Source organism: Capra hircus (assembly GCF_001704415.2).
Source record: "Capra hircus breed San Clemente chromosome X unlocalized genomic scaffold, ASM170441v1, whole genome shotgun sequence".
NCBI classification, from domain to species: Eukaryota; Metazoa; Chordata; class Mammalia; order Artiodactyla; family Bovidae; genus Capra; species Capra hircus.
Genome location: NW_017189517.1, coordinates 19,999,113 through 20,012,714, shown reverse-complemented (window position 1 = coordinate 20,012,714; position 13,602 = coordinate 19,999,113). Strand labels below are relative to the sequence as shown.

Here is a 13,602-nt window from a genome sequence, read left to right as displayed (position 1 = left end):
CACTGATGTCAGTTTCATCTCCACTGTACAACTGAGCTGCACATAGTTTCTCCTCTTTGATTCTTATAGATAACTTTTGTCCAAATGGCTCAATACTAGGTAAAAAATGAAAATTTGGAGACACTGACAACCTGAGATATCCGGGTTCTTAGAAGGATGCCTTCTCCAAAGAACTATGCTAAGCACTACAGGACGTGTAAGATCAAACAAGATTCCTGTCCTTCAGGGAAGCATAATATAGTAGCAAAAGCATGGGGTATAACAGGAGACCTAACTTGGTCTAAAATCTGCCACCTGTAATCCACATGACTCTGTGGACGCCGCGTCCTGTATCTGAATTTCTTTATATGTCAAAGAGAAATATAAATGTAAGGGACACCATGAGGTTAAAACCTACCTAACAAGAACAAACAATAATAGTTGGGAAGCACGTGCCTGCAAACCAGAAAAGGATTTTTAAATATCAGGGGCTGCTGCTTCTGATGCAGCGAGGGGTCTGGCCAGGAGGACCAAAAGCCTCTTAACTCGAGTCCCGGGACAATCCTAGTCATGACTTTCGGAGATCGGGGTCCTAACCAGGCGAACTTCCCGGTAGAAAAGGCCACCGGCTGTTGGAATGCGATTCAGTAGTAATCTGGACGCAAGACACGCAGCAAGTCGGGGGTGCCGAGATCGCGGACGCTCGCAGGAGACAGCCTCCTTCGCGGCGCCGCTAGGACTCCCGTGAGCCCGAGACTCGGTGACCTGAACTGTCCTTTTTTTTCTGCATCCGGGGCTGAACCCAGGATGGGGCGGACGTGCGGGACACTTCCGGACTCGCGCGCGCGCGCGACTCCAGACGTGCGGGACACTTCCGGACTCGCGCGCGCGCGCGCGCGACTCTGCAGGTGGCGGGAGGGCGGTTATGGGCGTGGCTATCACGCAGCCACCGGAAGCCACTCTCTCTCTTCCGGTCGGCCGCCCGGCCCGCAGCACGAGACCCCAAAATGGCGTGGCGGGGTACGGTCTCGAAGCGCTAGAGGGGTCGCGCCGGGGACTGAACTTCCAAGGTCCGTGCGCTCCCGGGGCCTCGCGCCTTCCCGGCACAGCCCCCGGGGGCGCGGGAACCCGGACCTGCCTTCCTCCCCGCGACGGCGTGAGGTGTGGTGACTCCATAGCCGAGCCCAGAGAGAGGGAAGTGGCGTCCACGGAAGCCAGAGCTGGGTGGAGGTAATCGAGAAGCTGGTTTTCCTTCCGGGTTTGGTCAGGAGACCCCCGAGAAATAACCCCCGATACCCTTAGAGATACCTCGCGAGCCAGCTGCGTTGCGGTGAGCGGGGGTGGGGGAAGGGCGGAAGTTAGCCGGGGCGCAGCCTTTCCGTTTTCGCTGTGGCGTCTTTGCCGGGAGGCGGGTGGCTCTGAGAACCCGCGGTACCTGTTCTCGAGGAGGCCGGTACTCAGGCAGTCACGTCTAACGTCCGGAAGCAAACTTTTGTACACTGTGTGGAAATAACACCCAGGGTTGCTGCTGAAGTAGACTCGGAGGCTGCTGGTGTGTTGAGAGCTTTTGGTACTTTCGACGCAGAAGGTGTAGGTGGGGCATAGGGCAGTAAAGCCTACCAGTGCACCCAGCGAAACTTGCCCGTTTCTGCTGGCTTATGAGCATATTACTGGTGAATTTGAAAGTCGCTCAGTTGTGTCCCAACTCTTTATGAATACAGTCCGTGGAATTCTCCAGGCCAGAGTACTGGAGTGGGTAGCGTCTTCCCAACCCAGGGGTCGGACCTAGGTCTCCCACATTGTGGGCGGATTTTTTTACCACCTGAGCCACAAGGGAAGTCCAAGAATATAGGAGTGGGTAGCCTATCCCTTTTCCAGCAGATCTTCCCCGGCTTAGGAATCGAACTGGGGTCTCCCGCATTGCAGGTGGATTCTTTACTAACTGAGCTATCAGGGAAGCTCCGAGGAAGAGATCATTTCAGCCTCCAAGACATTAGTGTCTGCTGACAGAGAAATGCAGGAAGTGTCCCTGTACCTCTCGAGCCTAGATAGGCAGCAGGAACCAACCATTTCTTTGAATACCTGTGGCTTCCTTGAAAGAGCTTTGTTGTTGTTTCTCTTGGGTCACCTCTGAGAAAATCAAACTCTCAAGGCCATCCTCAGCCTTGCTTAAAAATGTCTGTGACCGTGAGAAAATGTAAAGTCAAGACAAGGGTTACCTTTTCTAGGACCTTTCTTGTTTCCGAAGCGCCTTAATCGTCGCTGTTCCCCCCCCCCCTTTTTTTTGTTTTACAGTGTGCCCCTTTGGATATCTTGTAAACAAAGCCAGCTGTCAGTTTTTCTAGTAAAGTGAGCAGAAATTTTCATACATAGGTAGAAAGGGGCAGTGACTTTTGTAAGTGTTCCCAGGAGGTACCAAAGAAGCAGTGTTGATGCCATCTGATAGCTTAGTGGGGGAAACTTGCTGAAAGGAATAAGGTTACTTTTTCCTCTAATTCTTTGCTGATCTGGGTGTCTCAGTTTCCTTTCCAGTATTAATATGATGGAAAAGAGAACATAGATGTTCCATGAAGCGAAGGAATCAGTCTTCATAAGAAGAAGAAGGGACAGAGCAGTTATCCCTCATCTCACTGAGGATAAGAAACTGGAATGATCTATTAAAATGTAGAGAAAGTCAAATACCCCCGTTTATAAAGGTGGGACAGGAAGTGCACAGATCTTACCATGTCACCAAGCTGATGTTGCTCCTACTTGGAATGTTTCCCTTGAAGCCCGAGCAAAGAGGAGGCCCGTATAATTGCTCTTAGGCACTAAAACGGCATTCCAACAGGGGTCTTCACCTAGTCCCCAGATCAGCCCCCCTTCTGGTAAGCTTTCACCAGTGGTAAAGAACCCATCTGCCAATGCAGAAGATGTAAGAGACACGGGTTCCATCCCTGGGTCAAGAAGATTCCCTGGAAGAGGACGTGGTAACCCACTCCAGTATTCTTGCTTCCACCTATAAAGTTGTTTGTTGCTCAGTATCGGCATCTTGATTCCTTGGGTGACTCAAAGTTGAAGTGTTTAGAGGAAAGGAAATCCTTTTTACACAGATTTTACACAGTTTCTTTTTACTTAGTGTTTCAAACATATTAGCCAAAACATAACTATGGAAGGGATCTGGGTGTTATGGATTTAAATTATAAGTAAGTTATAAACCTTTATGCAGAGTTTTATAACGGAAAACGTGTCAATGAATGCTTAAACCACTAATCATATTAATAATATGTAAGGAAATTTAAGTGAATTACAACCTGTCTTCCTGGAGTCTATAGTCATTTAACTTTTTTTTCTTTTCTTTGAAGCATATAAGCATATAAGCCATAGTAGGTTATAAGGAAAACTGGAGAGATCATCGTACTTATTTCCATATTCATTTTAAATGGCTAACTGTATAATCTAATTTCTATTGAAGACAATTATAAGGAATAACTTTTAGCAGATTAATATTAAATTTCACATGGTTTAAAAAATCTCACTATTTAAAAAAGAGGAAAAAGAAAATGCCTTTATCTGACCATCCTCACTGGTTAGTGACTGAGCTGAAAGGTAAGCCTGGGAATTATCCAGAAGCAACAAGGCTCTGACTTCTCTTCCATTGTCATAAAACATTCGGTTGAGAATGCCTGAAAACGACTCCCTGGTGAAGCAAACATCTTTACTAGTTTTACAGTCACAGATAATGCACTGCGTCCTCTCACACTTTTGGGCAGCTTTGCTCTGCAAATAAGGATTAACCTTATCTTCTGAGTGTAATCTTAGTTTGCACGTTAAAAGGCGGAAAGGTGCTCCTTGTTTATTTTCCTCCTTGGCATGCAGATCTCTGGTATCCTTGCCAGAGTAGTTTCTCACACTGATTTTTCACACTGATGTCAGTTTCATCTCCACTGTACAACTGAGCTGCACATAGTTTCTCCTCTTTGATTCTTATAGATAACTTTTGTCCAAATGGCTCAATACTAGGTAAAAAATGAAAATTTGGAGACACTGACAACCTGAGATATCCGGGTTCTTAGAAGGATGCCTTCTCCAAAGAACTATGCTAAGCACTACAGGACGTGTAAGATCAAACAAGATTCCTGTCCTTCAGGGAAGCATAATATAGTAGCAAAAGCATGGGGTATAACAGGAGACCTAACTTGGTCTAAAATCTGCCACCTGTAATCCACATGACTCTGTGGACGCCGCGTCCTGTATCTGAATTTCTTTATATGTCAAAGAGAAATATAAATGTAAGGGACACCATGAGGTTAAAACCTACCTAACAAGAACAAACAATAATAGTTGGGAAGCACGTGCCTGCAAACCAGAAAAGGATTTTTAAAATATCAGGGGCTGCTGCTTCTGATGCAGCGAGGGGTCTGGCCAGGAGGACCAAAAGCCTCTTAACTCGAGTCCCGGGACAATCCTAGTCATGACTTTCGGAGATCGGGGTCCTAACCAGGCGAACTTCCCGGTAGAAAAGGCCACCGGCTGTTGGAATGCGATTCAGTAGTAATCTGGACGCAAGACACGCAGCAAGTCGGGGGTGCCGAGATCGCGGACGCTCGCAGGAGACAGCCTCCTTCGCGGCGCCGCTAGGACTCCCGTGAGCCCGAGACTCGGTGACCTGAACTGTCCTTTTTTTTTCTGCATCCGGGGCTGAACCCAGGATGGGGCGGACGTGCGGGACACTTCCGGACTCGCGCGCGCGCGCGCGCGACTCCAGACGTGCGGGACACTTCCGGACTCGCGCGCGCGCGCGCGACTCTGCAGGTGGCGGGAGGGCGGTTATGGGCGTGGCTATCACGCAGCCACCGGAAGCCACTCTCTCTCTTCCGGTCGGCGCCCGGCCCGCAGCACGAGACCCCAAAATGGCGTGGCGGGGTACGGTCTCGAAGCGCTAGAGGGGTCGCGCCGGGGACTGAACTTCCAAGGTCCGTGCGCTCCCGGGGCCTCGCGCCTTCCCGGCACAGCCCCCGGGGGCGCGGGAACCCGGACCTGCCTTCCTCCCCGCGACGGCGTGAGGTGTGGTGACTCCATAGCCGAGCCCAGAGAGAGGGGAAGTGGCGTCCACGGAAGCCAGAGCTGGGTGGAGGTAATCGAGAAGCTGGTTTTCCTTCCGGGTTTGGTCAGGAGACCCCCGAGAAATAACCCCCGATACCCTTAGAGATACCTCGCGAGCCAGCTGCGTTGCGGTGAGCGGGGGTGGGGGAAGGGCGGAAGTTAGCCGGGGCGCAGCCTTTCCGTTTTCGCTGTGGCGTCTTTGCCGGGAGGCGGGTGGCTCTGAGAACCCGCGGTACCTGTTCTCGAGGAGGCCGGTACTCAGGCAGTCACGTCTAACGTCCGGAAGCAAACTTTTGTACACTGTGTGGAAATAACACCCAGGGTTGCTGCTGAAGTAGACTCGGAGGCTGCTGGTGTGTTGAGAGCTTTTGGTACTTTCGACGCAGAAGGTGTAGGTGGGGCATAGGGCAGTAAAGCCTACCAGTGCACCCAGCGAAACTTGCCCGTTTCTGCTGGCTTATGAGCATATTACTGGTGAATTTGAAAGTCGCTCAGTTGTGTCCCAACTCTTTATGAATACAGTCCGTGGAATTCTCCAGGCCAGAGTACTGGAGTGGGTAGCGTCTTCCCAACCCAGGGGTCGGACCTAGGTCTCCCACATTGTGGGCGGATTTTTTTACCACCTGAGCCACAAGGGAAGTCCAAGAATATAGGAGTGGGTAGCCTATCCCTTTTCCAGCAGATCTTCCCCGGCTTAGGAATCGAACTGGGGTCTCCCGCATTGCAGGTGGATTCTTTACTAACTGAGCTATCAGGGAAGCTCCGAGGAAGAGATCATTTCAGCCTCCAAGACATTAGTGTCTGCTGACAGAGAAATGCAGGAAGTGTCCCTGTACCTCTCGAGCCTAGATAGGCAGCAGGAACCAACCATTTCTTTGAATACCTGTGGCTTCCTTGAAAGAGCTTTGTTGTTGTTTCTCTTGGGTCACCTCTGAGAAAATCAAACTCTCAAGGCCATCCTCAGCCTTGCTTAAAAATGTCTGTGACCGTGAGAAAATGTAAAGTCAAGACAAGGGTTACCTTTTCTAGGACCTTTCTTGTTTCCGAAGCGCCTTAATCGTCGCTGTTCCCCCCCCCCTTTTTTTTGTTTTACAGTGTGCCCCTTTGGATATCTTGTAAACAAAGCCAGCTGTCAGTTTTTTCTAGTAAAGTGAGCAGAAATTTTCATACATAGGTAGAAAGGGGCAGTGACTTTTGTAAGTGTTCCCAGGAGGTACCAAAGAAGCAGTGTTGATGCCATCTGATAGCTTAGTGGGGGAAACTTGCTGAAAGGAATAAGGTTACTTTTTCCTCTAATTCTTTGCTGATCTGGGTGTCTCAGTTTCCTTTCCAGTATTAATATGATGGAAAAGAGAACATAGATGTTCCATGAAGCGAAGGAATCAGTCTTCATAAGAAGAAGAAGGGACAGAGCAGTTATCCCTCATCTCACTGAGGATAAGAAACTGGAATGATCTATTAAAATGTAGAGAAAGTCAAATACTCCCGTTTATAAAGGTGGGACAGGAAGTGCACAGATTAAGTACTGGATAACATCAAAGCTCCTTTTAGCAAATGCATGCAAGTTTTTTCATCCCTCAACCTTAAAGAAAAAGTGATGAACTAACATTTGTCTTTACAGAGCTGTATATTTGTTTCAAAGTTGGGTAACAGAGGAAACGTTGAGAACATGTCCTGAGTTTTGAGCCTTCAGGAATGGCAGTTAATTTTAAAGAGGAGGCAGAACAGTTACTTTCTGTTCCTCCTTTTCTGATAACTTTGTGTTCCTTCTTCTCTGATAACTATAAATAGTAAATGTGCGTCATGTGGCTTTATTCTTGATGTGTACTTTTTTTTTTCCTCCCCTCTCTCAGTTCCCTTGGGGAGAAGATCCACTCATTGGTTTTGTACCAAACCTGACAAGGCCTCAGTTATCAGGTGGCCCAGGAGGATGTCACAAGTAGGAGAAAAAGTGTTCCCAGAGCAAATAATGATGAGCCATGTGGAGGCGAATGCATGCTTGTACCCACATGTGGAGGTTTTGCAGGGTACTAAGAGGTCTGTGAAAGAGAGTTCCGATAAGAGTAAGAAATCCAGCCCACAGATGGGCGGTCTTAGTCCTGAGAGTGCTCGCCAGCGCTTCCGGAGCTTCTGTTATCATGACGCACCTGGACCGTATGAGGTTATCAGCCAACTGCAGGAATTATGCTATCAGTGGCTGAGGCCACAGATCCACTCAAAAGAGCAAATCTTGGAATTGCTGGTGCTGGAGCAGTTCCTGGATGTTCTGCCCAGTCATATCCAGAACTGGGTGCAGAAGTATCATCCACAGAACATCAAAGAGGCTGTTGCCCTGGTAGACCGCTTTAAGAGAGAATCTGGTGGAATAAGCAATGAGGTGAGCAGAAAGATTCCTTACATGTACACTGTGAAAGAGGGTGAAAGTGGGGTCAATAATTGGAGAATGAGATGGATTAAGTCACTCTTCTGTTGTTCCTTTAAAATAACTAAGTGCGATCTGAAATCACAGACTTGAGCAGTGACAGCTTCCAGGTTTCGGAGTTCCTGAGAGTCTTTTCCTAGCCTTAGAAAAAAGAAATGCATTTTGCCCTCTTTAGGACCAGGGTGAATTGAAGGTGGTGGGCCTGGCCTAGATGGCCAAGGAGATAGGACTTAGCAGCCAAGAAATAAAAGGCAAGAAAATGCTAGAAAGGGAGGAAAAAACCTCTGAATGCAGGGTTTTAAAGGTCAAAGGCAGGAGAGGGTAGCAGCCAAAGTATTAAGTCAAACCTTTCTGGGGAGACTGCAAAGAAAGAGAAGAAATGGAAAGAGAAAAGGGAAACAAGGATCAGAAAAGAGAAAAAAGCTAACAGAAAAATGGAGAAAATCTGAATGCTGAGGGGTGGTGCTCTCTGGGATGGGAACACACATCTCAGGGCCAGGAGAAAAGAGCCTCTGTGGCCTTCCTTCATGCTTTCCCTTGGCCTTGCTGGTGAGTGGGTAACCAGGTCTGCCCTGGGGAGATGGCAGCATACTTCCTCTCCTTGAGAGCCCACCTTGAGGAGCACAAGTGTCTTATACACCTGAAGTGTATGGAGGAAAGTTGAATCCAGTTCTTCCCCCATTTTTTCCTCTGCTGTATCCCCTTTCTCCATGAAATTGTTCCCTGGACGTGGGAGGATTGGAAAATCTAACTGACCGAAAACCCTTTTTTATTCATATTCTTATTCTTTAGAGAAAACTAGAAAATAAAAGTCCACTAAATCAAGGATCCAAGTCTAGAAAGCAAGAGAGTGGAGGCAGTGAGAGAACAGGCAGCCTGCCCCTACTCTGCTCTTGGCCTGAGCCGTGGCTGTCCAAGGAGGTGTGGAGGCCAGCAACAGTCATAGCTTCTCTCATTTTAATCTGATTTCCCCAGATCATGTGTACAGTTTCTTGTGAGAAAATCATGGCACAATATCTCTTCATTTTTAAAAATTACTTCCTTACACACTCCCCAAATGTGGACTCTACTCTTGTTTGTTCTTCTGTCACCACCCCAAAACCAAAAGCTCTTTGCTAATGAGGATGGGCGTTATTTCTAGGTCACAGCCCATGAACTGGGAAAGGACACAGTGCTCTTGGGAGGAACAGCAGTGGCCCCAGGCTTTAAGTGGAAGCCAGCAGAGCCCCAACCAATGGGTGTGTTCCAGGAAGAATGTTCGATACTGCAAGAGCCGGGCTGGAATACTCACAAAGAAACCCAGCCTGTGTATGAAGGAGGTGAGGAGTTTCATCATAATTATGAATTATGATAATACCTGGGAGCTGTGATAGTAATTGGTTCAGGTAGCATGTCATGGGAATTTTCCAGGTGCCCAGTCATGCTTTCAGTTAGGATGTCTTTCTAGTGGGAGTACAGTAGGTCAGTGGTGGGTGAAGGTGAAGGTCATTCTGGGGTGCAGAAGCATCCAGACCACAGAACCCTGGTGTTCACAATGTGGATCTTTTTCTATATAAATTTGAGAGAGGAGAGGAGGGTAGAGCAGGGACAAGGCGGGGTCATCTCACCGTTAGAGGAGAAATTGGGATCAGAAATGGGCTGTCAGTGGCAGAATGGGAAGAGAATTGTACACCAGGAAAAAAGTAATAAAAGAAATCTCCCATGTTTCCCACCATACACTGGAGGATCCAAGGTTTTAATTTTCAAACACCTCTAATGCTTGCCCAGCTCAGTGAACATTTTCTTCAATGAGAGGAAAAACAATGGATTTCCTTTTATTTAATGAAACCTGGGAACCAGTTCTATGGAGTGGTGGCTTTTTGGTTCTAATTTATAAGGAGAAGGCCACTTCTGGTGCACATATGTGAGCATGCGCGTGCGCGCAGACGCGCACACACACACGTGAAGGTGAGCTGTCTTTACTGAAGGAGTCCTAAGCTGTAGAAATTGGTTTGGGGTGTTCATAAACAGAAAATATATTTTTTTTTCTGGCTTCTTCCCACAGCTGTGCCTGATGAAGACAATCTAACCTTTTGTGAGCAGAAAAGCACCCTAAGCTGGAAGATGGCGTCTGAGCTCACCTTGCCGAAGTCCCAGGTGAACTGTACTTTACAAGCTTTTTCAGGTAGCCTGAATGGGGCCTTGTCCACTTTTCTCTGCCCCCCATGATCCTTACCTTACACAGCAGATGCTCTGAGGCACATTAGCCCCAGGTGTTCCCTAGGCAACTAGGATTGACGCTGTGGGATTGGGCACCTCCCAAGCTGTGTACTGATCTCTTGGGCACCTTTTCTGTCATCTCACTTCTTTTCCCTTGAATCTTCTCTTAACTTTTTTGGTAACTCTCCCATGTAATTCAGAGATGAGTGATAGGACGGCTTCTGTTGTAGCAAGTACTGAACTACAACTTACTCTCTTCTTTAGAGGCCGTTGACATTTGAAGATGTGGCCTTGTATTTTTCCGAGGAAGAATGGCTAATAATGGACCCTAATCAGAGGACCCTCTACCTTGATGTAATGCAGGAACTCTATGAGAATGTCACCTCTCTAGGTAAAGAGTCTTCCTTTCTTTTGTACAGCAGTTGAGCAATCTGTTACATCCTCAGTTCATGGAAAATACACACCGGTGAGAGTGTCCCAGCAGTGGGTTGGTTTTCAGCTTGATGGTGTGAGGGAAAGGGAAGGCAGATCCAGATCACCTGGAGAGCTTTTTACACACGTCTTTCTCCTAAGTAGACTGCTTGATTTATCATACTCTTGCCCTACCCTGCAAGCCCACTCTTTCCACATCTTTTCCATGTCAGTAGAAAGCACAGTTTACCCAGTTGTCCAGGCCCCAAACCTCTCAGTTATCCTTTTTTCCAGTCCTTTTGTTATACCCTACCCCCCAGCCAATCAGTGAGCAAGTACTCTTAACTCTGTCTTCAAAATAAGTCCTGAATACAACCATGTCTCAACCTCTTCTGCTCTTACCATCCTGGTCTCTGCCACCTCCTCTCTAACCACGTCTGCTGGAATACCACAGGACTCCCAGTCCCATGACGTTTCCATGTGTCCTTAGGGTTAGTTCCTAGCTTCCTCATTGCACATCCACCCACAGCCATGGTAGAATATAAAGAAGATATTGAGTTTAAGATTCCGCCCATTTAAATGTTTGGAGTAAATAAAAGTATAGTTATTCACTTTTTCTGAAATAGTCTAGAATTTAGATGGCAGTCCATGACCTCCAAGTTTTATTCTCAGAGCATTATCATTGCACCCTACACTTAAAGTGATCTGTTTAGCACAAGGGCAAGAACCATAGACCCAACGTCCCTAAGAGTTCAAGGACATTCTTGGAGAGTCTCTTTGAGGTAAATGTACATATAGGAAGAGGAGAAAATTCCTTAATAGGAGCCTTTATAAGGGCTTAACAATTTTAAGATTTTGTTCCTACATATTTAAAAAAATTAACCTCTTTATTGACTTATGTGTAGATTCACATGCATATTTTAAATGTAATACAAAGAACCCATATACACTTTACCCATTTTCCCTCAATGATAACTTTTGCAAACGTATATAATGTCACAACCAGGATAATAAAATGGGTACAGTCCACTGACCTTATTCATATTTCTATTTTTCCTTGTATTCATTTGTGGGTGTGTATATATTTAGTTCTGTAAGGTTTTATCACATGTGGAGGTTTGTGTATACACCACCCCAATCAAGATACATTACCACAAGGATGCTTCCTGTTGCCCTTTTATCAATATAACAACACACACTTCCCTCCCACACCCTACCTCGTCACCAACCTAGGCCAACCACTGATCTGCTTACAGTTTTTAAAAATTTTGCCATTTCAAAAATATATGATAAGAGTCATAAAATACGTAGCTTTGGGAGATTAACTTGTCTCCTTCACAATAATTCCCTGGAAATTCATCTAAGTTATTGTGTGTATCAGTAGTTCATTCATTTTTACTGCTGAGAAGCATTCTGTAATATTGATAAACCACAATTTGTTTAACCATTCATCCATTGAAAGATATTTTTGCTGTCTTCAGTCTTGGGCTATTGCGAATAAAGCTGCCATGAACATTCCTGTACAGAATTTTGTGTAGAGACGGTAAGTTTTCGTTTCTCTGGGATAGAGAGTGAAAGAATGAAATTGCTGTTTCATATGGTAATTAGATGTTTAATGCTAAACTGTTTTTCAGAGTGGCTGCATCATTTTACCTTCCTAGCCAGCAATGGATGTGATCCAGTTTCTCCACATTCTTGCCATTGTTTAATAGTATTACCATTAAAAAATTTTTTTTGGCATTCTGTTAAGTATGTAATGTTATCTCATTGTGGCTTGGACTTGCATTTCGCTAATAGCTAATGATGATGTAGTTTTTCATGTGCTTAATTGCCATCTTTATATTATCTTCAGTGAAACGGCCTTTGCCATGGTTTTCATTAGGTTGTTTTTTAACTGTTGAATTTTGAGAGTTCTCTTATAGATTGTAGTGCTTTCTTGGGTATATGGTTTGCAAGTAGTTTCCCCAAATCTGTATATTTTTCTTTTTATCCTCTTCCCATGGGTTTCCACAGAGTAAGTTTTTTATTTTGATGCCCAATTTTTCACTTTTCCTTTTACTGATTGTATTTTTGCTATCAGGGCTAGCCATAGATCCCTAAAATTTTCTGTGTTTTTCCTAAAAGTTTTTTAAGTTTGCATTTTAGTCTGTGATTCATATTGAGTAAATTCTATATAAGATACGAAATTTAGATTGAAGCTCATTTGTTTTTTTGCCTATGTAGGTCCAGTTGCTTCAGCTTTGTTTATTGCAAAGGCTGCCCTTCCTCCCTTGAATTGTTTTTGCACTTTTGTCAAAATCAGTTGGGCATACTTGTGTATCTGCTTTGTTCCATCAAGTTATGTGTCTATCCCTCTGCCAATATTGCACTGTCTTGATTACTGTAGCTGTACAATATAGAAAGCCTGAATCAGATAGAGTCTCTCTTGCCACTTTATTCTTTTGTCAAGATAAATTTTAAGCTATGCTAGGGCCTGTCCCTTTCCGTGTAAATTTTAGAATAAGCTTATCTAGAAGAAACTTTTTTGGAATTTTGCTAGAAATTACATTAAACCATATGTTAATTTGAGGAGGAATGATATCTTTATTGTGTTGATTTTTCCAAATAATGAACACAGTATGTTCAAGTTTTCTTTGATTTCTTTCATTTAAAAATTATTTATTTATTTATTTATTTTGGCTTCACTGGGTCTTTATTGTGGTGTGCAGGTTTCTCTAGTTACCGCTTGAGGGCGCTCTCTAGTTACACTGTGCTAGCTTCATTACCTGGAGAAGGCAATGGCACCCCACTCCAGTACTCTTGCCTGGAAAATACTTTGGATGGAGGAGCCTGGTAGGCTGCAGTCCATGGGGTTGCTAAGAGTCGGATACGACTGAGCGACTTCACTTTCACTTTTCACTTTCATGCACTGGAGAAGGAAATGGCAACCCACTCCAGTGTTCTTGCCTGGAGAATCCCAGGGACGGGGGAGCCTGGTGGGCTGCCATCTATGGGGTCGCACAGAGTCGGACACGACTGAAGCGACTTAGCAGCAGCAGCAGCTTCATTGCCCTGGGGCATGTGGGATTTTAGTTCTCCAACCAGGGATCAAACCTGAGTCCCCTGCATTGGAAGGTGGATTCTTAACCACTGGACCACCAGGGAAGTCCCATCACCATCTTTCTGATAGAGAAAAAAGTTCATTTTATTTATGTTTTTGTTGGAGTATAGTAGTTCATCTACTTTTTATAATTTTCAGTCTGCATATCCTCTACATATTTGCCAAATATATGCAGAAGCATTTAATTTTCATTGGCACAGCTGTAAATGGTATTATTTTAAATTTTTGTTAAATGTTCACTTTTTATATAGGTATGCCTCTAATTTTATGTTTTATTCTTTTATCCTGTGACCCTACTGAACTTGCTTATTAGTTCTAAGAAGGTTTTTCCTGGGATTTTTATACATAGTCACATGATCTACAGTCCTTTTTATTTATTTTTTACCTTGTTGCAGTAGGTCCAACT

At 45.3% G+C, this 13,602-nt stretch overlaps 1 protein-coding gene across 11 annotated transcripts in view; it reads left to right on the top strand.

The window, feature by feature from the left end:
• Positions 1-946: 946 nt before the first annotated feature.
• Positions 947-13,602, top strand: part of ZNF75D (zinc finger protein 75D) — a 28,159-nt gene continuing 15,503 nt past the window's right edge. Inside the window, exons 1-7 of one of the 11 annotated variants that reach the window (XM_018044146.1) lie at positions 4,798-5,095; positions 6,918-7,441; positions 8,628-8,805; positions 9,531-9,622; positions 9,950-10,076; positions 11,578-11,639; positions 11,731-12,667. In XM_018044146.1, the coding sequence (XP_017899635.1) occupies positions 6,995-7,441; positions 8,628-8,805; positions 9,531-9,622; positions 9,950-10,076; positions 11,578-11,597 (864 nt within the window). In that variant the 5' untranslated portion in view covers positions 4,798-5,095; positions 6,918-6,994 and the 3' untranslated portion in view covers positions 11,598-11,639; positions 11,731-12,667. Of the gene's footprint in view, positions 1,210-4,795; positions 5,196-6,917; positions 7,442-8,627; positions 8,806-9,530; positions 9,623-9,949; positions 10,077-11,577; positions 11,640-11,730; positions 12,668-13,602 lie in introns of those variants that run through there. The other 10 variants (XM_018044145.1, XM_018044138.1, XM_018044143.1 and 7 more) reach the window with 10 other exon arrangements.